The sequence below is a fragment of the Vicugna pacos genome, chromosome 16 (assembly GCF_048564905.1).
Source record: "Vicugna pacos chromosome 16, VicPac4, whole genome shotgun sequence".
In the NCBI taxonomy this organism is placed as follows: Eukaryota; Metazoa; Chordata; class Mammalia; order Artiodactyla; family Camelidae; genus Vicugna; species Vicugna pacos.
The window spans coordinates 46,949,779-46,977,592 of NC_133002.1; the positions used below are offsets into that span (position 1 = coordinate 46,949,779).

Consider the following 27,814-nt stretch of genomic DNA (forward strand, 5'->3'; position numbering starts at 1 on the left):
GCTTCCGCAAAGACCAGCCAGTCCAGGTAAGAGTTTCAAAGAACCTTTATTTCACCATTCTTTAAACGGTTATGTACAAGTACAACGGGACGGACAACTGGACCCCAGGGCCCTCCTGGACCCCCAAAATACAACTCAGATGGTTAAGACAAGTCCCGCCCCAAATCAACCCAATTAATTACACACACCGTGCCGCTCAGCCTCTACCCAGAAGTCCCCTTAAACACGTTTTAAATAATGAAAAGCCTGGTTGGCTGGTAGTCTGAATCCTGGTTTATTTAATAGCATTCTGCAATACTGTAAATAAACATCATTATGGCTAATGATTAATTTAAATCACCATTCATAATACCAACCAGGTTAAACAATACTATTTTACTATCCTTCCCCCTTTGGGCTGGGGGTCAGATTCTTCTTTTTCTGCAAGTAATTTTCATGAATAAAAATCTTTAGTGTTGCTTATTATCTCTTTACCAATTGCATCCAAGACGCCCTTCTGTAAAGAGTAAGAACTTGGACCCTTGTAAGCAAGCTCTTTCCCACTCACTTACCCTGGGGTTAAACCAAAACTCTTTCAGTGAGTTTGCCCCCATCCAAGTTTTGTAAAACACCAGCCTCTTTTTCCTGTTCTAGGCTCTCTAGGGCTAGATACCTCTGAACAGATTTCAAACATTCAAGAGGCCATCAGGATTTTCCAGGCCTCACACACACTCATTTGTCCGCCCTTGAACTTTACTGAGAGATCCATACAGGAGCCTGCCTTTCACTTTTCTCATGTGTCTATGCCCACTCCCACCCCCCCGGAAATAAGAACTGTCCCTTGACATAAAGAAAAAAGGTAACTGTTAAATTTACTTTTCCCTTTAATAGAATAGTTTTTTTCCTTCTTTATAGGATTAGCAAAATATTTCACACTACCTAAATTTTTCCCTTAAATAAAATAAAATGTATGCAAAATTACTACAATAGACACTGTTCAACAGGTGCTGGTGGGTTAATTAGCATACTCCCCCCTTCTTTCACTGAAGTCCACCCAGAAGGTGGACCCATTTAAGAATATGCATCAATGGGGTCTTTAGAAAACAACAGTGCCAATTAGTAAGCCTTGCAGGGAAATGACTTTCTCCTTGAGAAGGGAAGAGTAACAAAATTCCTGTCACACTCTGGGTGTCATTTTAATACCACATAGCTATGAGGCTGGGGATATGTTAGAGAAATTACAATTCTTGAAATGACTTCCAAGGTTAATTTCCTTTAAAAACTGACAATTAACAGATATCCTCATAAAAACATCCACATTAAGCAAAGAAAAATACTCAACTTCAATACAAGCAGGAAGAAAAATTGTTCTATAGGAAATTCAAGGTATACTCTTCAATGCACTAAAACAGAGGAGTTTTATCCAAATCAATTGAAAAATGCTCTTCCTACAATTCATCCAATGTCTAAAGTGAAAATGTAAGTTCTGGTCTTTGATTTGCTCCAAAAAATACTGTAATGCAGGTATTGTCTTGATAGTTCAATGATGGGCTCTATATAGATTCATCAGATTAAAAAATAAGCAAGGGCCTCTACCCTACACCCCAACAACAGAATAAAGATCATCTCTGAGCAGCAGGCAAAGTTATTTAATACAAGGTCACTCCTCAGTAGCGGTGGCTGTACCAGTCGTTGTTGTTGACCTGAAGGAGTTCTGTCACCACCTGCAGGATGTTGTAATTGTGTTTCTTCAGCAGCCTCAGGTTCAGCTGCCTGTCACAGAATCCCATTTCAAAGAGGTGGGCCATCAAGGCTGCTGTCTGATCCTCAGAAACTATTGGCTGTGTAGAGTCAAGAAAAGCAGAACAACATTTCCTGCGTAAGTTATGTGTTTATCTTGTAACTTTTTATTATCTTGTTAAGTCATATTAATCTTTCCAGATTTATTCAAAATACTAGGTAAACAGGTGCAGGGCTATGACACTCCTGTCCACCTGATGCTAATGGGTCTTCTGAGGGGATAAGAAGGACTTGGGAAGGTCCTGTTTGGATTAGGTGTGTTTGTACTCAAAACCAGGCGACTAATGAACTGTCCTTAGAACTAGGCTAGATGAAGGGAAAGATGCAAACTCTGGAAATGCTGTGAAGATAAAGGTAATGATGATGATCAGGCAAGCAGAAGTAAGAGATTGGTATTGGAAGAAAGTATAGAAAATTTACTCAGATGTGCAAAGGAGTCGGACAAGAAACTACCTGGGAAATTACATCCTGGGCAAGCTTCTTTGCATTTTTTTTTTTTTAAATAAAGAATAGAACATTCACTTACCTCCCTCTCTGGGGAGGGAACACATAAACTTCCTAAATCCTCCTAACACTTGGGACACCCTAACTCTTAATGTTTACTTACCAATGTTGTTGAGTACCAGTTTTCTTATTTATGAAAATGGAGACACAGATTATCTCCTATTTTGCAGGGTTGTTCAGCAGACTAAGATGAGAAAGTGTCATGTCTCTGTCTCTGTCTCTGTCACTGTCTCTGGTATTTTCCTCTTCCACTGTTCCCATCTTCCCTCTTATAATCAGAATAAATTATCCATCCTCCTTTCTGGGTTAATCCTTCCACAATGGACTTTACTTCGTATCTCATTATCTTTTGCGAGCCCAGAAATCTTTTTCTATAAATTATCCTCTCTCATTTTGATGGTTAACCTCCTTTGCTACTGGCTCACCCATCTTTATTTTTAAAAACTAATTTATTTTTAATTTTTTAGGGGGGCATGGTAGTTGGGTTAGGTTTATTTATTTATTTTTAGAGGAGGTACTGGGGATTGAACCCAGGACCTCATGCATACTAAGCATGCACTCTACCACTTGAGCTATACCCTCCCCCTGGTTCACTCATCTGACACTGCTGGCCAAGTCCTCTCCATTAAAACGCCCTTCCCTAAGCTCCAGCACAGAACTCCCTCCTTCCTCGTCTTCCTCCTAGTTCTCAGGCTTCTTCACAGGGCCCTCCTTCTTTCCATGATCCTTAGAGGCTGCTTCTTGCTTTACTCCCTCTTCCTGGAAAATCTCATCTAACCACAGGCTTCTGCTATAACCTGTACATAAATGACCTTATTCCTAGGCCAAATTTCTTCTTCCTGTGACCCAGATGTCTAAGTCCAACTGCACTCTGGATAACTTTACCTGGCTGTGTCTCAAATTCAACACTACCCAAAACTAACCTAATTTTCCTCTCCTCCTGACCAAATATATCCTCCTTCTGGCTTATCTCCTCTTAAGGAATGGTACTATTACTGCCTAAGTCAGCAACTTTTATTTTTGATTTCTTTCTAGCCACTTAATCATGGTCTCCAAGTTTTGCTATTTCTGTCCCTTTATTTCTTTTCTATCTTTCTTTTCCACCTACACATGGATTCCCAAATGGATTTCTTTATGGGTCCCACAGCCTCCACACTGCAGTGGAATGGAGTGATCTTACTAAGAACAAATCTGACAACCTTAATTACTTTCCTAAAACCCTTCAATGGCTTCCCACTAGTCTTAAAATAAAATCCAAACCACTTAATGCAGCATCCCGCCTACATCACTGCTCTTTTCTCTTCCTACTTTTCTCAGCACGAATTCACCTTCCAGGCTCACATTTCCAAGTCTTTTTACTGGCTACTCTCTGTCTACAGTACTCTTTCTGTCTCCTGGCAAACACTTATTTTGTCCTGTAGGATTGAGTTCAGTTATTCTCTACCAGCAAGCCTTCCTGGCTCCACTGTGGGACTGACACCAGGTCGAGGTGTTCCATCCGTCCGAGAATATCGGCACAGTATCTATCTTAACGCTGCACTATAAACGTCCAGGTATTTTTTTCAGTTGAATGAAAGATTCTTTAAATTCTATAGTGCTTTAAAAAGTTTCACAGATACCTGTCTGTTTACTTCCCTTGTTTCCCACCATTTTGGGGCAGGAACTGGTGTCTTATTCATCTTGTAGTGCTGGCACTTGGGAGAACTCCCCACATGAAGTAGGTCCTCGGCAAACATTAGGTCTTTTTTCTTTCCTCCCTGAAGTAATTAAGCCAAAGTCATAGAGCTGGAAAGTGGCAGAGCTCTGTGTTAACCAAAGACTAAACTTAAAGCTCATGCTGTCTACAAGGCTTTGCTACCCTCCAGCCCAAACAGATGTCATCATTTTCACTGGTGACCTGGATTTGACTCAGGAAAATAAAATATACACTGACCTGTGCAGTGACTGGTGGCCCAGCAAACAAGGCCTTGTATGCAGAGGCAGCCACAGACAAAGCCCCCTTCACCAGTCCTCCAGCAATGCTGCTTCCATGGTGGTGGTGCCTGGGGAGGAAAACCAAATTATCTCCCTAAGGAAACGTAAATTATCTTCCTACAAAATAATCTGGGCTCTAATCCTAGAAAGAAAATGAGATTTCCTTAAGGGAAAAAAAAAAACAGCTATAAAAAGAGAATTTGATTGCTTTCCTATCAGTTTTATAGACACAAGCCTGGGCCCAGCTTTGCGGCTGCAAGATACAGGCACTGCAGAAAACACACCACTCCGGTTAGCGTGCCAGCTTTCAGTCCCAGATGAAAATTAATGTGGTCATGGGTACAGTGAGGTACTGGCAGTCTGCCCAAGTGTGAAATCAGAAGAAACACCTCCCAAAGGAAATGTGATTTTCTGAACACTGTAAGTAGGGGAGAGCCCAGCGAGACACTGCTTTGAGATGACTGGGAACAGAGAAACAGCTTTGTCTAAGAAGAAGTTACAAAAATGCATGGTGGGCTTGACCTTCCTGCCTTCTCCTCTGGTACTAAGTATGAGTTGAACTGGATGGCACTTCTTCCTGGTCTGGAATGTGAACACTCTTAAACATCAATGTTATTTATAGCTCTCTGTTCAGTGTCGCTCACAAGCTTTAGGAGAAAGAACAAGAAGGAATGATGGCTCTCCTTCTCCGCTCTTGGGAGGTGGTGCATGCTTTAAGAGACTCGTTTAGGCAGAACTAATACTAGGATATCCACCAGCTTCTGAAGAAGAGGCTGCACAAGGTCCAGTTACCTTGAGTGGTCATAGCTCTTCTGTCTGCTGTTTACAAGTCCTGATGAGCCTCTGAGCTCTAAAAGCAAAAGAGCGGTTGGTTAGATGCAGCATCCATCACTGCCCCGTGTTTCCTAATTTACAGAAAGGCTATTTCTGAGGCAGGTGGCAATCTGATCAGAGTTTAAAGCCTTTCTTTCTTTCTTTTTTTTAATACTTGAGAAATTCTGGAAGTGGTTACCAGAAAAACTGTTTAGAATGCAGTGCAACGTGACTGTTTATTAAATCTATAATCCTATCACACTGATTACTAGTTCTTAAGTACTTTTAGGTTTTGTTTTTTGAGGAAGAGTGGGAAGTGACTTTGAGGGTCTACCCACAACTTCAAGGTGCTATCATCCTTATTTTTGTAGATAAGGAAACAGATCTACTGAACCACTGCAAACTCAAACAGTGAAGAAAGGTGGAGCTGGGGCCGGAGCCTAGACTGGTCTGGCTCCAAAGCCTGTGTTCTTTCCACTGTAGCACAATGCCAACCTCTATGAGGTCTCATTTAATAATAAATATTAAGCTAGAGGACAGAAGAAGGAGAAGAGGGAGGAGCAGAAAGAGTCACAAGGCAAGTTTCTAAAAACTGCCAAGAATCACAAAGAGTGCCTATTTATACCCAGTTTCCATTAGAAAGGAGCATACAAAAAGAGAGAAAGCTTACCTCCTCTGATCTGATCAGGGACTGAAGAAACTTCCGGTATGGTAACTGGTAAATCCACTCCTGGGGAACCATGATGCTGGGCACAAGGAGAACTCCTTTCAGAAAGACACAATATTGAAGTAAGTTGAAAAGGCACCTATGGTAACGGTGGAGAAACAGTAAACACAGCACAGCAGTGCCAGATTCCCTACATAGGTGTCACATTTCTGATCCAGATCATGTCTGAATTTAGGGATCAGGTGAGAAGGGCTCATTCTAGTTCTGGTTTTCCTCTTCAGCCACAGTCAAACTATAAAGACTGGCTTCAGACTGGTCACCGCCCCTACCCCTCCCACCTCCCCGCCACCCTATCAAGTGGTGCTGATAAAGGGAAACGCCTAGCTGCCTGGGAGAGTGGTTTAAGTTACAGTCAAGGCTCCACCATTTTCCCGACTGAGAGAGAGAGCAATGACACAGACAGATCCCACGGTGAATTAAAAATAACAACTTCTACTGGTTTTGTAGTATATTTGTTTCCATCATAGATTAAACTGCTTAATTATGCTTTGCGCCAGCATGAGAATGAGTTTTTGCTGCTGTTGCCCATGGGTCAACAGAACACAGAGGAAGGTCTAGGGATGTATGTGTTTAAAAACTGGCTTTTAGCAATCACAACATAAGTAGATTATACTTAGACAATGAAGGTTAACTAAAACATAAATTAAATCCGGAATCCACAAATACCAGGAAGTATAATTTTTATTCATCTAGATTCAGACTTTACTATTGGAAATAGTCTCTTCCCCTGCTAGCAAAGAAGTAGGTTTTGAGATCAAGTTGATTTCTCTCTATTCCACCTCTGGAGAACAGCCCAGCGGACAGGGGTGTGGACGGTACCTGGGCAGCTGTAGCAGAGGCCCCACCACCTCTGGGGTCAAGGGCACTGTGTCCAGAGTCTGTGAGGTCATAAGGATGTCATTGATGCTGTGCCCCGGCGGCTGGTTCTCCCCTCCAGGGGTACTCTCTCCAGCCTCGGCTGGTTCCTGCCCAGCCTCAACCCCAGGCTCGCCTTCGGCCCCTCGCTCTAGGCCAGGCTGTGAGAGTGCAGAGCTGTACATGGAGTCCCCCAGGGGGCGGCTGGTGTCAAAGCACTCAGGCAGGATGATGATGTAATCCTCTGAAGAAGCAGAGGACTGACTCTGAACTTCATCTTTGAGCTCATCATCCTCCTCCTCCACGACAGCTTCTTCCTCAGCAATATGGACAATCTCCTCCCTCTCATCGCCAAGTGGTCCCTCTCCAGGTGAGGCAAATTTCACTAAAAGATGAAAGCAACCAATTTTAAGGTACAGGTTAAAAGCAGCTCCTGGTGGTAACCTTACCCTACTGAGCCTTGTGGGTCAGGAGCCACAAATATGAGAGCTGGAGGAGAGGGACGAACAATGAAAGGGCTGCTGCTGAAACCATCGTCATGGCCACATTCTAAGTCTGAAGGCTACATAAAGCTGGACAGAACTGAAGTTCACAAAAACGAGGTCGGCAGAAACATCCAGGCTCTGAGAACACTATGAAATTTTGAAACAAGGAAACCCCATCTATTTCCCTCTTCACGTGATGGTTAATATACTGAGATGGGTTCAGATCAAAGTTGATGGGGGGAGGTACAGCTCAAGTGGTAGAGCCCATGTGTAGCATGCCCGAGGTCCTGGGTTCAAGTCCCAGTGCCTCCTCCAAATATAAATAAGTAAGTAAACCCAATTACCTCCCCCTCATAAAACAGAGGAGGAAAAAAGGCAAATCAAAGCTGATGTATTAGCTAACAGTGGTATAAAAAGAGGAAGTGTTTGGTGGAAATTACTGCAGGACTGTATGACCTCTTTTCTCCTCTTCTTTGCAAAATAATGAGTAGTTACAATAGAAAACTGACAAAACATGGATGAGGAAAAAAAAAGGAAATAAAAAAGTACCTATAATCATATCAGTGATAACTACTGTAAACATTTTGGTATATGTCCTTCCAGGCTTTTTTGTTATGCATTTATACACAAGTGTTTGTGGGGTGTGTGTGTATGTTTTAAACAAAACTGAAATAAATCATGTTTAAAGGCATAGATCAAATTTCATTATAATAAACATGAGAGACTTTTCCACATTATTTTGACGTAGTAGAATTTGACTCTTTGGATAGCATTTGAAATATGCAATACTGGTTCTACCTATCTGACGTCTAGACATTTCTGCCATAAAGAAATTTATTACAGCAGAATTTAACCTTTAGAAGCTTAGTCTGGTACTCCTGCTTCTGCCCACTATTTCCTGGACTGCTGCCCTTGGAGAATGGGGACACCTCAGCTGCCAAAGGAGGTCTCAGCTGGGGAGCTCTGTCAACTTACAAGAAGATTCCTTACTGCAGAATCCAGGCAGCACAGCTGGCTGCTGTTCCTCTGTGGCGTGTAGCTGAAATTCTGCCCCTGGGAAAGTGCAGAAATGAGTTATGGTAGCGCTGCTTTGCTCCTGATGGTATAAATAAAATGGTCAGGTAGCCTTCGTGGAAACAAGCATGATCTGAATTCTAACAAAGATACCCTATCTCCACTCTCAGTAAAGAAAAGCTCTTCTACCTGCTCAGGTCTGGCAATCACAAGTTAGGTGCCACTTGGCTGGGGCGGGGATGAGGTGGTTGGAGAGGAGCAGGATGCAGGGACACTCACTGTTTGGAGACTTCTGTCTACAAGGTGGTTTGTGATCTGGGGCAGCATCCAAGGTAAGGGATCGGATTACAGTCTCACACACAAACTGGGTCCCACTCAGGTCATCTTCTGCTTCCTCCACTGAAGAAATTTTCTCAGCCCTCTTCTTTACTGACACTGTGGACTCTGAAAGAGACATGAACTTTGCACTTGGTGTTTAAAGTGTTAAAGGGCTTTCTCCAGTCATGTACCTATGCCAATATGATGCCAAGGAATAGCTGCTATCTGTGCCATGTGAAGGTGAGAAGACTTCAAAAAATGAGATCCTACAGAAGACCCATTCACAAAGGGAAGGTTAGTAGCCGGTATGTGTAGCAAGAGGATGTGGTATGGAAGGGGAGGGTGCAAATACTTCACAAATATTTAGCCCCTTACCAGGAAGTCCTTTAAATCCCGCCCCTTCACTCTCTTCCTGTATCTGCCCCAAGCCTGGCTTCTCTATTATAGGACTGTCATGTGGCAGAGGAGACATGCAGGGAGTCATATCTGGAGAATGAAGACAGGAGAACCATCAACCAAGAAAAAGCATCACATCATCAACAGTCAGTGTCCACAGTGTCCACTCACAGGCTTCCTGCCTCCTGCAGGGCTAAAATAAACCCAGGTATGCTTCACGGCCTATTTTAAAGACTTTCTCCAAGGAGGGAGGGTATAGCTCAAGTAGCAGAGCACATGCTTAGCATGCACAAGGTCCTGGATTCAATCCCCTGTACCTCCTCCTCTAAAAACAAATAAATAAATATACCTAATTACCTGCCCCCTCCAAACAAAACAAAACAAAAAACAAACCAAAAGAATTTCTTCAGATCATCAGGTACATATCTCAAGACAGATCAATCAATGCAGGAAGGATCATAAATAGTTGTTTGGCTTTGGAAGACCAAAGCCAAGACACAGAACCATGAATGTAAAGGAACAAAGGGACACAAATATCTCAAGAAAAATGAAGAGGGTCCCTTTATGGTGCTGGGATAGCCTTGTACAAACTTGTATTGTTGCCTCTGGCAGACAACAGGGAGAAGAAGGAGAACGGACCCATGGGTGCAGTTTTAGTGTCACATTGTGGGAGAAATCCTTGCCAGTTATTTCCTTAGAGTAAAATACAAACTCCTAGAGTCTACTGCAGTACTTTTGTGCCTGTTAATAAAATAAACAAGGTGGACTGAGTAACATTCTTACCCACAGGGGTGTTGTGGGGCACTCTCTCCAATTCTTGGACAATGTTTATATCCAACAGCTCAAAGGACAGCAGGTCCTGGGGAAAAATGGGCTACATTAGGCTATTGCAGCACAACTAGAGCCAGGTTTTGTCTTGATGGGACCTGCAGGTCATTGAGCTCCACATCATTCTAGATTTCACTCTGTTCAAATTCATGCCTCACCTCAGTCAAGTGAAAACAAGAAGAGTTAAGTGGGAACTAGATGTTCAAACAACCACATGGCAGGAAAGAGAGAAAATGCAGTGGGGGTGAAGGTGAACCAGTCAGGCAGAAATGAAGAGGGAACTAAAGGGAAGCTGTGGGGGAGCACAAGATGAGGTCCCAATTCAAAGAGGAAACACTTAGTTTAGAAACTTGCTTCTCCTGGTGATCTCCCTCCCATTCAGATGCATCTCCCTCCCATGCATCTCACTAGATCAAAATTGGCATATCTCTAACTTCCTGGGCACCACCTATGGCTACACCACCTTCTTTTCAAAAGTTAAGAAATCTGTCCCCAACACTTTCTGTCCCTTGCCCCTCAAAGTGCTCACCTGGGCAGTCAGGAGGTCCACGGATGGGATGTAGAGCTCCCTCTCGCTGGCAACACTCTTTGCCTTCTGTGGGATGCAGGTTCCTGTCCCTTCTGTCTGCTCTGATGTTTCACCGGGCTGAATTTCTTTTTTAGCCAGAAGAAAAGCTTCCTAGAGACAAATCATTGGGACAAATTTTAGGCCCTTCAACAGAACTCAGAAGGCAAGCTGATGGTTGCCTCCCTAAAAACGAAAGCACTGCATCTTCTAAAATGTTTTGTTTTGATATAATTTTAGACTTATAGAAAAGTTGCAAAAATAGCACAGAGAATTCACTTATTACCCACTTCACCAAGCTTCCCCTAATGACAATAGCTTAGATTAAGCATAGTAATGACAGTCAAAACCAGGACATTAACACTGGGTAACTAAATTTAAGGCAGCAGACACTCTAAAAAAATTCCCCTACTAAGGCAGGGAAGTTGCCTAAAAAAACAGGAAGTTGCACCAAATAACAACCAGGGCAAAACTTCATTAGTATTCAGGAAACACACACAAGGGAATATTTAAGCAGCAAAGCCATCAGCCCAGCAGTTCCACAGGCCAGACAGCCCTGTCTTCCCTTGTGCAGCAGAGAGGCAGGCCACACATCACTACAAAGACATACAAAAGCACTGAGGGACGCCTGCACCAAGATCCTAAGGACACGCAAACAAATCCCTGAGGACTAGACCCAACATAAGCATACTGATGTGTTCGGGGGAGGAGAGAAGCTAGCCTTCCCAGATTTCTGGAAGAAGCACCAGCTATGAGTGGGCTCCATGGGTTTTAGTCACCCCTGCAATGCTTACCTCTTGCTGGCAGGTAAGATCATCAGCTTTGCTTGAGCTGTTCATGCCCTTTTCATTGTTACCAGGGCTCTCTGTAGAGGGGAAAGGATCCACTATGATGCTGCACCAAACCCGAGGTCCAAACTGCTGGCCTTTGTGAGAAAGACGCCAATGGGAAGTGTACGTTCCCTCCAAGGCTGGGGCAACGAACTCCACAGACACAACTCCCACATGACCGGCCTTTAGACAGGGAACCAAAACATCCTTCTTTTCTGTAGAAGCCAAAGTTAAGTTTCCCCACATGAACTTGAGCTGAAAAGAATAGTGGCAAGAGAAAGTTAGTTTGTCAGCTGGAAACTCTGCCACCTCAGATCATTTCACCTTCACATTGTGCGGGGAATAATACCTTTGTGTCTGTATTCCACTTTACATTTCCTGTATTTTTCATCCTCCAGTGTTTGATAAACTTGGTTCCTGGCTGAAGGTGAGTCCCATCAGGTAAATTCTCATCCACAAATGCTGCACTGAGGGTTGGCATCATTGGGGCACAGGGCTGCAAGGGGAGCCTGAACAGAAATTCAGATACTTAGTCACTTGCTGTTGGGTACGACAGCTTCTGAATAGCTAATACTGTGGTTCGAAATACCGTGACCCTGGAGAAGGTACTAACACATTTGCCTTAAAAAATAATACTAACAAAATTTTTTTTAAAAACAAGAGGACAGGGTGGGGTGGGGAGAGGACATAGCTCAAGTGGTAGAGTGCATGCATAACAATGCATGAGGCCCTGGATTCAACCCCCAATACCTCCTCCAAAAATAAATGAATAAACCTAATTACCACCCCCACCACACACACACAAACACCAGAAAACAAACAAACAAACAAAAAAAAAAAAAGAGGAAAAAACCTGACTCCTGAGCTAAAACCCACAGTGAGGATAATTGAAAGGGTCCATAAGAAAAACAGCTACAGAGTTGGACTCTGAAAATATTCACTCCTTTCGCTTCAAATCCAGGCTGCCTCCAGGGAAGAGAGGTCACACCAGCTAGTTCTGAACCTTGCTAATTTCCTTCTGAAGAAGGCAACAAAGCAAGTGTCAAAGATAACTACCAAACCTCCCTTTAAGAACACTAGGATCAGAAAATGGGGAGTTTTAAGGGTTTGGGTGTTATGGCCTGCCAAAAAATAAGACAGAAGTTGGCTGAAGTTCCAGTTTTAGAGGGCCTGGGCCTAAAGCCCTGGCCCCCACCCTGCCCCAATCCTGGCCCGGGGCTTACGTCAGGGTGTTGGACTGAAGCAGGCTCTCGGGTCGGCCCAAAGGAGACCTGGGGCTCTGGAGCCCATTGATCGAGTTCCACAGATGAATCTTCCTGTGGAGTTTAAGCTGCTTTTTAAGTTCCTTGACCTCTGCTTTCCGCTGTTTCTTCTCAGCTCGCAACCTTTGCTTTTCTGCCTTAAGAAAGTTCTTGTCAACCTGTTTCTGAAGCCTGTGAGATAACAAATGAAAGTCTTATCAACCAAACCTCACAAACAAATCCTGAAGTTATTTTGAGCCCCTTGTGGTCTCCATCAGTGCCAGCCTCTAGTTTAGTTTCTTAATTTTTTTCTATGGTCCTTATTTCCAGCTCATTATGAGCTTTGGATAATCACCCCCATCACTGCGCATCAACTGGAAAGGAGCAGGAACTAAGGAGACTATTTGTAGTTCTGTGATTCACACCCTGTCACCAAAACCAAGAAGCCAACCAGAAAACAAGCATCCTGTGCACATATGGTTTCACCTGGCTTGTTCCAGAGCAGCAGGAAGACGAGGGGTAGACAACCTTGAGTGAGAGAAGGGTTCAGAGGAACCAGCAACAGGTCTCCGCAACTTCAGCAGCACGTGGTTGGAGTCATGGGCATACGGCCCTGACTCACAGTCTTCACAGATATTGTAGGGTGGGCAGAGGCTGTGAGGAAAAGAATGGCACAGTAGGAAGTACCTGAGGTTGGGAGACACAAACCCAGACTTCCATATGTGCTGTTACCAGCTAGGTGGTAACCTGAGTACGTCATCCAACCATGCCAGGTCTCCATCCTCATTAATAAAATGAGTATCATAATACTTAGCCTATTTTTATTTCAAAGGACAATCTATGGGAGGGAGCAAGATGTGAACACATTTGGAATAGGGAGACAATCCTTGGTTCTGGGGAACATAATTTTGTCTGGCTCTGTTAAGCCAAATGTATTTCCAAACATAATGATCTTAGATAGTCACCCTTTGAATAGCTATTTTCTCTTGTGGGTAAAGACTAGCTTGTTTCCAATCCAGAGCTGCAATGTCTCATGCTCAGAGGCAGAGCACACCCTTTATCTCCCAGAACGTCAGCAGGCCTGTTCTAAGGTCTATGAATAGCTATTCGTTTCCAAGTTACTGCTTTACCTGCACTGGTAGCGCACACCGATGATCCTTCTTTGGCAGTTACTGCATGTAATCTGCCAGTTGAATTGGTTCTCTGGCAAAAACAGTGTTTCCTCTGAAACAGGCATTGAGACTTCTGAGGGACAGGAACCCAAGGATGGATTCTGGAGGACAAGCTTCTCATGTAATTTCTGTTCAAGCTTCTCAACTGTTTCTTTAACCACTTGCTCTCTGAACTAGAATACAGAGAAGATGGGGGGAAAAAATCCTCAGCTCCAAGACTGGAAAAAGGCAAGAAAATATCACACAGACCTGAAGCCTCACCATCTCTGGTATAACATTAACAACATAATAAACAAATAAGAGCTACTGAATTCATGGACAGAAACACAGCAAAAGGTGGTCTATTCCTTCCACAGCTAAACTGGTTCAAAGAAAACACCAAGAAATCCTATGATGAGTAAATTTCGAACTCTTCCTTCTCAAGCATAGAGATTTATCCCTTTCCCTTACATCCTTAGAATTAAACTCCCTCTTTTTCTAGTACATCATTGCAAAAGCTAGGTGCTTTCTTGACTGGAACTGCTCCAGTCTGGGAATTATTAGCCACCACTCTCCATTCACCTGCCCCAGAGGCAGCAGCCACTGGGTTCAGCTTTCTATTTCTTCCACATTCCACCTGTGCCAACACTGCTGCTAAAACCCAAGCCAGAGAGAACACTCACTGTCTCTAAATAGCTTGTGAACCAGTCTGGGGGCTTGTCTTGAGGCTGGTCTGCGTCACATGGAGCTGGTGGAAACTGCTGCAAGAAAACACAATCCAAGATCTTGGAGGTTACTTTTTGTTCTGTTTAAAGTAATTTTCCTTAAACATTATTTTGAGGTTTCTTTTGTCAAACAATATAAACATACGGTTAAAAAAAAAGCATGAAGGAATACTGGAAAACCCCAAAGTCTCTATGTCACCCTCTTTGTCTCCTTTCCAGAAGTAAACACTGTTACTAGTTTCAAAAAGTCAGATGGAGATGGTCACGGTAACTTCCAAATCTGAGGAATTGCTCAAATCTCAGACCAGAGACAATGAAACACAGGTTAGAAAAATAGAAGAGACAGGTCCATTCCCTTTGTACCTGTGCTGCAGGCTCCTCTGGGGTCTTCGTGTCTGATCCCAAGACTCTCACCAGTGAAGAATAATGCGCAAGTGGCTTCTTCCCTGTCCTTGCAACTGGTCGTTTTTCTGCTCCAACTCGGGGTGAGGCTTCATCGACAACACAGTAGCCTTCATAGACTTGCATCTGCAGTTGGTTTCCCTGCTTCACTGCCATCTGAGAGCATACATTGTGAAATAAAAACAATATTGTGTGACTCTCCTTTCCTAAATGAAATTTCAAAGACACCTAAACAGAAGAGGTGTGGTGAAAAATGCTAAGAAATTTCAGGATGTTTGTTTTATTAAATCGAATGACAAATTTGTTAATACTCAGCTTGCTATTTCTTTGCCAAGAATGTTGACTAGAAACAGTTTTGTTATTAAAAAGTGGGTTTTTACTATAGCATTTTATTAGGTGAGATGTTTTTATTTACTGGGTTACTACTTTCCTGTTTAATTATTTTTTAAATTTAAGTGTAACAAACAGATTATATTAGTTTCAGGTGTACAACATAATGATTTGACATTTGTACACACTGCAAAATGATCACCGCAAGAAATCTAGTTACCATCTGTTAACTGGCTTTTATGCAAGACTCCACTTATGGATTCTAATCTCAACTTTTTAAAAGTCAATCCTAGAACCCAAGAAACTTAAAGCTATGTCCTATAATTAAGCGTCCTTCCCACTACAAATAGTATTTTGGAAAGTATGTTGAAGTGGTCACTTCTTTTTGAACAGCATCATCTTAAATATCCTATTTTGAAAACTCTATTTCAAGGAGCATTTGAGGTTCTACAAAGGTACTTCAGCATCCAGGAAGAGATTAGGGGTCAAGTCCATGGGGTTCTGGCTCTTTCCACTTGTTACCCAGTGACAAGAACTGTTCTCCCTTTATCTATTTTCACACATTAGACTTCCTAAGATTCCATTTAAAAACAGCATTCTATGGCCAAAAAGTTTGAAAGCTATTATCTTAGGTCAGGGATTGGCAAACTTTCTTAAAAGGCCACATAATAAATATTTCAGATTTGCAGGCCATACAGTTTGTGCCATAAACTACTCAACTCTGCCATTGTAGCACAAAAGCAGCCACAGACAATACATGATGAATAGGCACAACTGTCTTCCAATAAAACTTTACTTTTTAGAATATGTGGCCAGGATGAGGCCAGCAGCAAGATGGCAGTCAGGGAATTTTGGGACATGTAGTAAAGAAATTTTTACCAGTAGGATTGAGAAATAAGACTGTGAAACAGAGGATATTGTGACCTAACCATCTGTAGGCCTTTCTAGGGAGCATTCGCAAGGGACAGAGCCTTACATTTTGAGGAAAACTAAAGAGTTAGCAAAATTATAAGAAATTGCTATGGCAAGAAAAGGCTCAAATTTCACAGGCATCTCAATTCACAGGTGTATATCCTGATCATCTGAAACACCTCTAATTAGCTGAAGAGGAAAGACTCAGGAAGCAACTTAGAAAAATTGACAAGTCTTTGTCAGAAGAACAAGATGACCAGCCTTTGTCAGAAGAATGAGCTGATCAACCTTTGCTAGAAGAGCCACATAATAATGACCAGGCTTTGTCTGAAGAACACTGTAGCTTTGAGCAGCCTCAGCCAAAAAACAATGTACCATAAGAGCAAACTGTGTTACCAAAGTAAAAAGAAAACATCAAATCAAAAAGCACAGGAAGAATGTGAACATGTACCAGCTAAGCGTGCTGTTAAATAACAAGAATTAGGAAGAAACAGAGAAGAAACTCAAAGGCTTTACAAAAAGAAAATGGAATTATTCAAAATATTGAGCAAAAATAATAAGAAACAACCAAACAACCCAATCCAAAAATGGGCAAAAGACCTAACCAAGCAATTCTCCAAGGAAGACATACAAATGATCAATAGGCACATGAAAAAATGCTCCATATCACTAATTATCAGAGAAATGCAAATCAAAACTACAATGAGGTATTACCTCACACCATTCAGAATGGCCATCATTCAAAAATCCACAAATGACAAATGCTGGAAAGGCTGTGGAGAAAGGGGAACCCTCCTAGACTGCTGGTGGGAATGCAATTTGGTGCAGCCACTGTGGAAAACAGTATGGATATTCCTCAAAAGACAAGGAACAGACTTACCGTATGACCCAGGAATCCCGCTCCTGGGCATATATCCAGAAGGAACCCTACTTCAGGATGACACCTGCACCCCAATGTTCATAGCAGCACTATTTACAATAGCCAAGACTATCGGAAATAGCCTAAATGTCCATTAACGGATGACTGGATAAAGAAGATGTGGTATATTTATACAATGGAATACTACTCAGCCATAAAAACCGACAACATAACGCCATTTGCAGCAACATGGATGCACCTGGAGAATGTCATTCTACGTTAAGTAAGCCAGAAAGAGAAAGAAAAATACCATATGAGATTGCTTATATGTGGAATCTAAAAAAACCCAAAAAAACAAAAACAACAAAAACAAAGCATACAGAACAGAAATAGACTCATAGACATAGAATACAAAATTGTGGTTGCCAAGGGGGCGGAGGGTGGGAAAGGATAGATGGGATTTCAAAATTGTAGAATAGATAAACAAGATTATACTGTACAGCACAGGGAAATATACACAAGATCTTATGGTAGTTCACAGAGAAAAAAATGTGACAATGAATATATATATGTTCATGTATGATTGAAAAATTGTGCTCTACACTGGAATTTGACATAACATTGTAAAATGATTATAAATCAATAAAAAATTTTAAAAAAATTGAGCAAAAAGACTAAAAATGACCAACCAAACTTGAATTTATAAGTGGAGTATCCTCTTTAAAAAAAAAAATTAAATCAGGCATGTCATCCTTGATCAAGGGCTAAAATATTTGCTGGCTATTCAGTTCTTTTGTGTATGTACCGTATCTCCTAACACTTAATTTGTCAACAGAAATTGGATTGTAGAGCTATACTAAATATAAATGCCCAAATACTTCTGTTTTTGTAAAAGAAAGTTTTCTATATATGCTCTACATAATATTTTTTCCCTTTTTTTAAACTGAGATATGGTTATTTATAATATTATATGTTTCAGGTGTACAACATAGTGATTCAAAATTTTTGAAGATTATATTATCTTTTCCCTTCCCAATAGTAACCATCTGAATCTGTTTCCTTTTTTTTTTTTGCAGGGGTGGAGGAATCAGGTTTATGTATTTATTCATTTTTGTAATGGTGGTACTAGGGACTGAACCCAGGACCTTGTGCATGCTAAGCATGTGCCCTACCACTGAGCTATACCCTCCCTACCCTGTGAGTCTATTTCTTTCTCATTACCATCATGTTTATTTTTTAGATTCCACATGTAAGTGATAACATACAGTATTTATTTTTCTCTGTCTGATTTATTTAACTAAGCACAATACTCTTCAGTTACATCCATGTTGTTGCAAATAGCAAAATTTCATTCTTTTTTATGGCTGAATAGTGTTCCAGGTGTGTGTGTGTGTGTGTGTGTGTGTGTGTGTGTGTGTGTGTGTGTGTGTGTGTGTGTGTGTGTGTGTGTTGCACATATCTTTTTAAATTAGTGTTTTGTTTTCTTTGGATATATACCCAGAAGTGGAATTGTTAGGTCACATAGTAGTTCTATTTTCAATTTTTTGAGGAACCTCCATACTGTTTTCCACAGTGGCCACACCAATTTACATTCCCACTGACAGTGTACAAGATTTTGGTGTTTTTGATGACAGCCATTCTGACAGGTATGAGGTGATTTCTTATTTATCACTGAAGGAAAGTTGGCCTGAGAACTGAAGAAACCTTCTATTTGAGTGACAGGTTCAAGCATATAATACTTTTGTACCATATGAAATTCAGATGAAATACAATGTTTAGAAACTTATATTGGCCAGCTCACCAACTATAGTTTGCCAACTCCTACTCTAGACCATAAATCAAGATGCTTTTTGTAAAATGTTTGGTAGAGTCTGTGAAAAAATTGCTCAAGAAATAAGTATAATGAAATATGTTCAAATATAAACATGATATCTTATGTATTACATAGTACTATACAAAAAGTGTATAAGAAGTCTTGCTCTCTGGGGCAAGACAGGCTTATATAAACTCTAGACTCCTGAGATCCAAGATTTCTGACTGAATAGGTAAACTAAAAGTGGCCGAGGGAAAGGGAGAAGAATTCTGAACTTCTTAGAAGATTCCTTGGTGAAACTACTATAGTTTCTGAGAATAGGGAAAGAAAAAAAGACAGAAGAGTTGGACAAGAATAAAGGAGTGTGGGGGGACAGCATGTTAAAATAGCTTAAAAACAAAGAGGAAATAGGAAGACTACACAAAAACTGGGGCAGAGGGAAATTATGGAAGCACGAGAAATTATTAACAGAGATGGGTATCTCAACCAAGGGAAACGAGGGAAGGGCCTCAATGTCTAAAACCAAGAGACTGGCTGGAAATAAAGGTTCCTGAGTAAAAACCAAGAAGACACTGGCCAAACTTTTGAAACAAGTGGCACCCAGAATAACAATTCTGACTAAAACCCAGAAAGGGTAAATCAATCCAGCTCCTGATTTTCAAAAAATCTTGCCTTTACTTCCCTAGACCAAAAGTGATTATGGAAAATGGCTTAGTCTGGATTAGAAGTTCATAAAGGATAATCAGTGAAAGGTCAGCTTGGCACACCTTAAATAAGTGACCTTGAGGAATGTTCTAATTCATCACCGACAAACAAGAGATTGTCCGTAACTGTATGGTTTATACCTTAAACTCTTCCACATTATAGTGTAATATTCTATAGGGAACAAGGTGAAGGAAGGAGATGGAAAATGTGAAAGCATCATTCCAGAGGGTTCTTTGTATTTTGAAATCCCAGGACGATAGCATCAAGACCAGCAATGAGATGCAATGATAACTGGAAACAATCTTTGTCTCAGGAGCTACCTTTTGCTGAGTGGGATGCCCTGTTCACCACAGTCTCCCTAAAAATTGCCGTGTTTATAGTCATTAGTTTCTCCCCATGGTTAATGGAATTTAGGCTCAAGTTTTAGTCCATAAATATTTTAAAAAATTATTTGAAATTAAGATGAAAATCATTACCTTAAGTGCTTCTTCATACTCTCCTAGAAGGACAAAAAATACATACTATGATATTTTTTCATCAGCCCAAAAGATTCTATTAAGCACAGTCAATTCTTACTTCTAAGAATTCTTAAAAAAAAAAAAAAAGAATTCTTAGCTTACAATCTTTATACATGAATAGCTACTACGTTTTGCTGACAAAGTCCCTTCTCATTGCATGGTAAATAGAAGCTCGCAGATTAGTTCTCCCCCTTAAGCCCCCCTCTCTTTGCTGCTGGAGATTTCCAGGTACAAAACCTCAACCCAACTTTCTCATACTAGGCTTAGTGAAGCTCAGGACTCAAGGGAGTTCAAGGACAGTGTTAACACGGTCATCTCAGCTGGTTAAAATAAGCTTTTGGGGGCAAGCCTAGGAAACTAATCCTCGAACATAACATTGTTCCTGTGGGAAAATGTACCTCATGCTTTGAATAACTCACCATCTTATAAATAAGCTGCTGGAATACCACTAATTTATAAATTGACATTATCAATATATAACCAAGTTAAAGATAAATGCAACACCAGGAGAACAAGTTATATGTGTTGAACTGGGAGGTATATTTTCAAAACATTAGCATCTTAAATATAAGAGAACTTCCCATTAAAGCTATCCTTTGGGTCTAATCAAAGGCACCGACCTATATACAAAAAACTGCTATAAAGATCTGTTATGTAACTAATACCCATGGATAAGTGAGTGTCCTGTCAATTTATTGCACACCAAATTCTATTCTAAAATAAACACTGCAACAAGATTTGAGTGTAAATGCAAATGCCAATGCTCATGAACAGATTAAGGCTTTTAAATAAAGTTAAATAGGCTTTCTTAGGAACTCACCTTGACTATTGATGGATACCTGCAAAAGGAAAAAAGCAACAGTGAATTATAAGCCTCTCATCAGTTGAGCATTTCTGTTACTACTACTAGCCTCACAGGATAGATGCAAAATCTCAGGCTGGGGGCTCAGCTTTTCCAGTATCATGAACTGGCTATGAATAATAATTAAGAAATTTTATTGCTTAATTACTTTATCCTTCTTTATCTGAGTTACAATAAGAGGAAGCATAATATACTGGTTAGGAGCCTGTGCTTCGGAGCCAGAGGGTATAGACTGAACCCCTATTCTATTATTTTCAAGCTTTAGTGCCTTTGGTCAAGTTACTTAACCTCTGTGTGTCTCAGTTTCTTCATGGATAAAACAGAGATAATAGTATACCTAACACATAGTGCTGTTAGTCCAACACATTATGGCCACTCAATAATAATTGCCATTATTACATTTATTATTATAAACTAAAAAGCAGCTTGTGATATATTTGAACTTAAGATCATTATATAGTTTTAAAAGCTACTGCTCAGATTTTCTTCTTCAATACTGTTTCCCAATTTCTCAACTCCATCTCAGATGCCACAAGTTGGCTTAGAACATGTGATTATCAAATACATTTAAACCCCTACACAAATAAGATGAACACTATTCTGAACTTTTCAAGCACCACATCCCTCTTAAGAAGATCCCTATTCTGGATACCTGGCCATGGGTACCATAATATACTTTACCTCTTCATTTTCCTCATCCAGGTATTTTATTTGAATAGTGTTCAGATCAAATGAAACTTTCACCTGCAAATGAAATGTACACACTACATGATGAAGTTATCAAAAAGGCAGGTTGTAAGAGAAACTTAGAAGTCATAAAGAAAGAATGGGCATATTTCACTACATAAAAATTAAATATTTTATATAATTTAAAAAAAACCATGAACAAAGTCAAAAGACAAACAATAGGTTGGGAAAAATATCTGCAATTCATAAGAGACAAAGAGTTAATATCTGTAATATACATAGAGCATCTACAAAACTGCTAATCACAAGATTTTAACCCAGGTAAAAGTGGGCCAAAATCTACAGAAATTTCATATAAGAAATCAGACATGCCTAACAAATATATGAAAAGATGTTCAACCTTAATGATAGTCACAGCAATGTAAATTAAAGCAATGAGATGTCATCTCAACAGAATAGCAAAACAATTTTTAAAGCCATACATCTCATGTCAAAAATTCAGGGCAATGTCATGTATTTCTGTGGGGTGTTACAATTGCTGTGCAAAGCACCTGGCAGATACTTATTAAAATTTAAAGTCACATGTTTTGTGAACCATTAATCTCACTTTGGGAAACTTCATCCTATAGACCAGGGCATAAGTTATACATATGAAGAGAGATCTACTGTAGTTTAACCACCATATTTTAAAAAAAAAAGTTTTGACCTTGAGAGCATTACGCTAAGTGAAATAAAACAGACAAAGACAAACACTGAACTCACTTACATATGGAATCCTAAAAATAACAAATACCACAAACTCATAGACATAGAAAACACACTGGTGGTTGCCACAGGCATGGGATGGGAAGCAGGTGAAATGGGTAAAGGTGGCCAAAAGGTACAAACTTCCAGTTATAAAATAAACAAGTCCTGGGGATGTAACGTACAGCATGGTGACAATAGTTAATAATATGTACTGTATTGTATATTTGAAAGTTGCTAAGAGAGAAGATCTTAAAAGATGTCATCACAAGAAAAAAAACTAACTATATCTGGTGATGGATGTTAACTAAACTTTATGTTGTACACCTGAAACTAATATAATGTTATATGTCAATTATATCTTAATGGAAAAAACTAGAAACAATCTTTCAATAAGGGATTGTTAAATTATCATACAACAATACCAACAATACTGTGGATAATCTATAGCTTTTAAAAAAAGAAGGGGGAGGGTATAGCTCAAATGGTAGAGCGCATGCCTAGCATGCATGAGGTCCTGGGTTCAATCTCCAGTACCTCCACTTGAAAAAACAAAACAAAACCAAAACTAATAATAAATAAATAAGTAGATCTAATGACTTATCCCGTAAAAAATAAAAAAATGAGCTTGGGTCCTTATCTATTCATTGAGAACTGCCTATGATATGTGTTGGGTAAAAAAGCAAGCTGCAGAATAATGTTTATAGTATGATACTGGTATGGTATCTGTATGAACATGGAAAATGTGGGAAGCACAAACAGGGCCATTAACACTTGGTTATCTCAAAGAAGTGGGAGGAGTGGATGGAAGGCGTGGGGAGTAGAGAGATATTGATGTTTTCTACAGACGTATTTGGATTGTTTCATTTCTTATAATGGGCATGTATTAACACTTTTATAATTCAAAATTTACAATAAAGAAAAAAGGCAAGCTGTTAGCTGCTATAATTAACTAGGAAAAGAAAGATAACTATGTTTGACTTTTAGATCATTTGACAAATAAGAAACAACTTTCTGGATGACCATCTGTCTAAGATAGTATAAAAAAATATTTACTGGAAGACAGAGGACTAGATCAGATTATCTTTTGAGGTCTCTTCATCATTTCTCTTCCCATTTGTTTACCATAACACATAACCAGATAAAGGTAGGTTTTTACCATACAGGAAAAACTAGGCTTTAACCAAAGAGTTTTGTTAGATAAACACAGTTACACAGGAAGTAAAACATTCACCATTGCAAACCAAACAAAACCAGAAGAGTACAAAGGGCAAATCAAGAGGAGGAAAAAGCATTAACAAGAAAAAAAAAAAAAGAAGGCTAGATCAGCTGCTGTCTGGACACCTGTGGGAGTTGTTTCTGCTCAACTTTGAGATGCTTAGCCTCTGATCTTGCAATAAAAGCAATTGATCAGCTCTTGCAAAACACAAATTATATCCTTGGTGGTTCACAAACCACAATAACCTAACTATTCTCCAGCAGGAGAACATTCCCCTGAGGCCTGGTCAGGGTAGAGCCCAAAGCAATTCATTCCTCGGACTGTTTCTAAAATTAACAGGTTTTCTAGTCCTATCTCATTAAAAAAAATTTTTTTACTTTTCCTTTTTAAACTCTTGAAAAGGAATTTGTTCCCTTCACCAGGGCATATCTCCTATATGACTACTGAATCCCAGTCAAAAATAAAAGGCCCAGAAATAGTAAATATGACAGACTTCACAGCAAGGAAGCACTGCTAAAAATAGCTACCTTTGGGAAAAATAGCTATGCTTAATGGATGGAGAAACAAAGTAACACTCACCATAGCTTCCACATCAGCCCAAGTTGTATTTTCTGGATTGGAAACCAGAAAGCTTTGAGTTTCATTTTTAAAAGTCACATTTAGAGTAACTTGTGGTTCCATGCTGTGGGGCTAGAGTAGAGAGGATGGGTGAGAGAGAAAACACATTAGAAAAGGTTCCACAAACTGTACAAACATTCATTCAGCAAATACTCATGAGGAGCTAATATGGTCTAGGCTAGAAGGACTCACAGAGAGAAGATAATGTACCTGGCTCTTCAGCTATTTACTATCTAGTAGATGGTTTAAAACAAATCTCACTGATACATGTTTGCAGAGAGAATGTAAATTCTGGCCACATTCACAGAAATCATCTACCATTTGTAATCCCTTTAGGATTTTATGAACTCTCTAATGATTGCTTAATTAAACAGATACCTACTGTATAGCTACTAGAAGCAGGATACCAAGATGAGTAAGATTAGGTCTCTATCCTCTGGGAATTTACATTCCTAAAACTTGAAAGTGATGGATCTACATTTTTCTTGGAAAAACAGCCTTTTCCTAAATTGAGCAACCTGGGTTCTTCTCTTAGATCAACTTTAACAATATAAAGGCTGAAACACTAGCCCAGAAACTACATAGGGGTAGATTTCAACACCCTTCAGTCAAATTCATGTTTTTTTTTGTAGTCCACTTTTTCTTTCATGGAGAATTTCAAGCATACAAAAAAGTGTAGAGCAGTAAACATCTAACTACAATGATTAAATCAAAGCTGCCTTTATTTCACCTATACACTTCCATCCCCCAAATATGGACTGACTTTAGTCAACTGTTTTGAGCAAACTATAGTAACCTAATTTAAAAAAAAAAACAGTTATTATGAAAAAATTTAAACCTATACAAAAGAAGAGAGATTAATATATAATGAACCCCAATGGACCCATCAGCTATCTTCCATAATTATCATCATCTCAGGACTTATCTTGTTACGGCAATGCCCTTTCCCTACTCGATAATTTTGACAGACATCATTTCATCTGTAAAACAACTGAATTTATACCTCTAGAAAATAAGAATTTTAAGAATTCTGTTTACTGTTGCATTTAGATTGGTTTGTTTCTATGATTTTATGAAAAAGTTGTTTGTTTAAATCTAAACATAAGTTGTGGGGAGGTGGGTATAGCTCAGTGGTAGGGCACATGCTTAGCATGCACAATGTCCTGGGTTCAATCCCCAGTACCTCCTTTAAAAAAAAAAACAACATAAGTTGTAATGAAAAAGGCCAGCTCATCAACAAATCCTGAATAAGCATCTGCAAAGAGCTGACTTACGCTCCAGACACAGGAGACAGCAGAGGAACAGTCTCAGGAGTTTCAGTGTGTAATGGGAGGAACACGGGGGTTTCAAAGAGTTGGATTCCAGACACAGCTCTGGCACATTATTAGCCATTTAAGTGTGAGCAAGTCATTTAACTTCTGAGCTTCGGTTCCTTAATCTGTAAAACAGGTCTAAGATCTCTGCTTTGCTAACCTCACAATGGTATCATAAGGCTCAAAAAAATTTGTACCCTAGTTCTTGGAAAATTGTACTCAAATATAGAAGTTATTATTATAATAAATCAGTCTTTACAATCTGAAATAGTCCTGCTCGAATGAACTGCCCTGTGAAACAATACAACTAAGATCCTCATTAAAAAGGACCTTGAACTCTCTGAGGATCAGGGATTTTTTTTTTTTTTTATAACCCAAAGACAATCATCCCTCAACTTTTTCCATTCTGTCTCTCTACCTAGAACCAAGTTCACCATCAAACTAGTACTAGTTTCGAGCACCAATCCTGCTAACACCTAGTATTTCATTCATATAGAATGTAATTCTTGGGGTCCTTAAAATCTGAAGAGAATTCCTGCCAACTCCCCAGCATCTTGGGCAAAAAAATAGGGCAGATTAAGTGACTGATTCACTCTGCCAAAAGTGTATATTCTAAAACACTTTTCAACTTCTGAGAAATACACTTTCATATTTTTGAAGAGTCCAAAAGGAAACTAATCTTCCCTTTTCCTCAAATTACACAACTGGAAATTAGTTTAGATACTTTGGAGCTCCTCCAGCTGGTTGGCTGACGAGGAGAAAACAGGAAGTGGGAGATTCTAGTTTAGCTGGACCATATCCAGGTCTTCATAAAGAGCTGCCTATTCCTGTTTACCTTATATGTGAAATTTTTTTCAGCAAGAGCATTAATCTTGAACTTGTGGAAATACCAAAGCTATGGTTAGCACCATCTGTCCTTGTAATTAGTCAAGTCAGGCAGAGGCGGCCTTGGCCTTCAGCTTTCATTAACTGGCATTATTTTAAGTTCATGCCACTGGCTCACCTTTGCTTGGCACAAGTCAGCTCTTCCTCAAAGTCGATTTTTTCAGGATAACAAAAATCCCTTTAATGAAGCTGACCAGGAAATCTGAGTTTCGATTACTGTTTCCACAAGAGGCCTATCACAAGCTATCCTGCAGTTAAAATGTGTGACCTGAAAGCGGCGTGTTAGATAAAAAGGAAAAACGGTGACCTTCCAATGCTCGGACCAAGGAAGTCCCTGACCAAAAAGACTTCTTTATGAGGTGCCCCAAAAGTGAGGTGGGGAGGAGTAAGAGGCTCTGTGGGTAATGTCATTTTTTTTTCCCCTGCAGACTTCGTCCTAGTCTTCCAGTTATCATTTCCTAGCATTCCATGTCCCCAGGGCAGTGTCACCACCCCCTGAGGACTCTCTTTTTCTTTGACTAGGCCATTTTTGTGCTGGGAAGTCTCGGCGTCCTTCAGCAGAAGCCAGGCGTTCTGAGCCATGGACCCCCCATTCCTCCGGTACTATCATCCCCCTCGGCCTCTCAGAACACGAACGGCTCTCCCATCCCGCCCCTGAAAAGATCGGCTGCCCCAAATACGGAAAAAGTAGCGCCTCTTTGAGGATTCCTCCTTTAAACTTCCCTAAGCCCTCTCAGCGAGACCTGACACCCACCTCCTAGGTAACCGCAGCGGCTTCCTTACCAGCTTTCCGCCCCCGGGGGGCGCCTGCCGGAGGCCAGTGCTAAGACCGTCCGCTGCCAGCTCTGCTGCTTATCCCTACGGGGTGAATCTAACATGGCGGATAGAGACAGGGCCTAGTCTACTGTTTCTCTGAGTTTCCGACAAGATGATTGGTTCTTACTACTCGTTCCTCAAAACTACCACCCCATTGATTGGTCGAAGATGAGATGGCGGGGGCGGAGCAGGAGCAGCCTGACCCTAACAACAATAACAAACACCGGGGCAAAGGGGCGGAACTACGAGTGCGCAGCCGTGGGCCAGTGCCGGGGCCGATTTCCACTTCCCAGGTAAATGCAGCGCCCGATGCATTCCCTTCGGTCACCGACCTTAGAGGACGACTTGCCAGAGACTCGCGGGGCTGGATGGGAATTGTAGTCTTCCTAGGACTTGTAGGTTCTTTAGCCTAGTCTCCGCTCTCAAGGTACGAAAACATAACACTCCAATCCATATCTGTTGACGTGCATAAGCGCGCGGAGCCTTTCAGTTTGTAAACTGGGTTTGTCGGTGAGAATCGTACCCGCTTCCCGTGTCGAAAACTCCTCTCCGTAAGACTACAGTTTCCAAGGAACACTGTGGCCAAGACTTTTCGATCCGCAATGCATGCTGGAAATCGTAGTTTTTTCCTCCTCACAGTCCTTTTATTTACCTAAACTGGAGTAAATAAATTTCCATTGCGGCGGAAAGGGTGAGAGAACGGGGCCTCTTCCTGCGACTGTTTTAGGCACTAACTTGCGCTCATATTCGGGCCTCAGGTAGAGATTCCCACCCTAGTACAGCAATCACTGTGACGTCATAAGCCGCAACTGGAAGCGTAGAGGTAAGAGGGCGGGCGTATATTAGAAAACTCAGAAAAAAAAAAAAAGAAAACTCAAGGAGAATTCTTTCTCTTCCGTCTCTTTCTAATGACGTAACGCAGGGAA

The 27,814-nt window shown here is 40.6% G+C and overlaps 1 protein-coding gene, 1 long non-coding RNA gene, 1 other non-coding gene and 1 pseudogene across 14 annotated transcripts; 2 read left to right on the forward strand and 2 right to left on the reverse strand.

The window, feature by feature from the left end:
* Nucleotides 1–27: 27 nt before the first annotated feature.
* On the reverse strand, nt 28–27,661 carry NBR1 (NBR1 autophagy cargo receptor). Of its 11 annotated transcripts, XM_072939270.1 has the most exons (24): nt 27,221–27,661; nt 26,191–26,340; nt 23,836–23,946; nt 21,288–21,350; nt 20,565–20,583; nt 19,703–19,725; nt 14,569–14,763; nt 14,164–14,241; nt 13,460–13,674; nt 12,816–12,983; nt 12,312–12,521; nt 11,438–11,597; nt 11,053–11,343; nt 10,223–10,372; nt 9,649–9,724; nt 8,845–8,955; nt 8,431–8,595; nt 8,113–8,190; nt 6,617–7,037; nt 5,741–5,835; nt 5,050–5,107; nt 4,217–4,325; nt 3,903–4,040; nt 28–1,820 (listed from the first exon to the last, which is right to left on the reverse strand). In XM_072939270.1, the coding sequence occupies exons 3-24, from the start codon at nt 23,935–23,937 to the stop codon at nt 1,647–1,649; spliced, it is 3,099 nt and encodes a 1,032-aa protein (XP_072795371.1). In that variant the 5' UTR covers nt 23,938–23,946; nt 26,191–26,340; nt 27,221–27,661; the 3' UTR covers nt 28–1,646. The 11 variants fall into 11 exon arrangements, 10 of the variants coding, with proteins under 10 accessions (XP_072795371.1, XP_072795370.1, XP_072795368.1 ...); XM_072939269.1 differs by lacking the exon at nt 26,191–26,340; XM_072939267.1 differs by lacking the exons at nt 26,191–26,340; nt 27,221–27,661 and adding an exon at nt 26,856–27,005.
* On the reverse strand, nt 2,793–2,866 carry TRNAT-AGU (transfer RNA threonine (anticodon AGU)). Its single transcript has one exon. It is a non-coding gene; the product is annotated as a tRNA-Thr (tRNA).
* Nucleotides 6,937–9,083, forward strand: LOC140686170 (uncharacterized). Of its 2 annotated transcripts, none has more exons than XR_012059757.1 (2): nt 6,937–7,022; nt 8,917–9,083. It is a non-coding gene; the product is annotated as an uncharacterized lncRNA (long non-coding RNA). The 2 variants fall into 2 exon arrangements; XR_012059756.1 differs by lacking the exon at nt 6,937–7,022 and adding an exon at nt 8,573–8,763.
* On the forward strand, nt 15,698–17,246 carry LOC116283734 (thyroid transcription factor 1-associated protein 26-like; annotated as a pseudogene).
* Nucleotides 27,662–27,814: the final 153 nt, after the last annotated feature.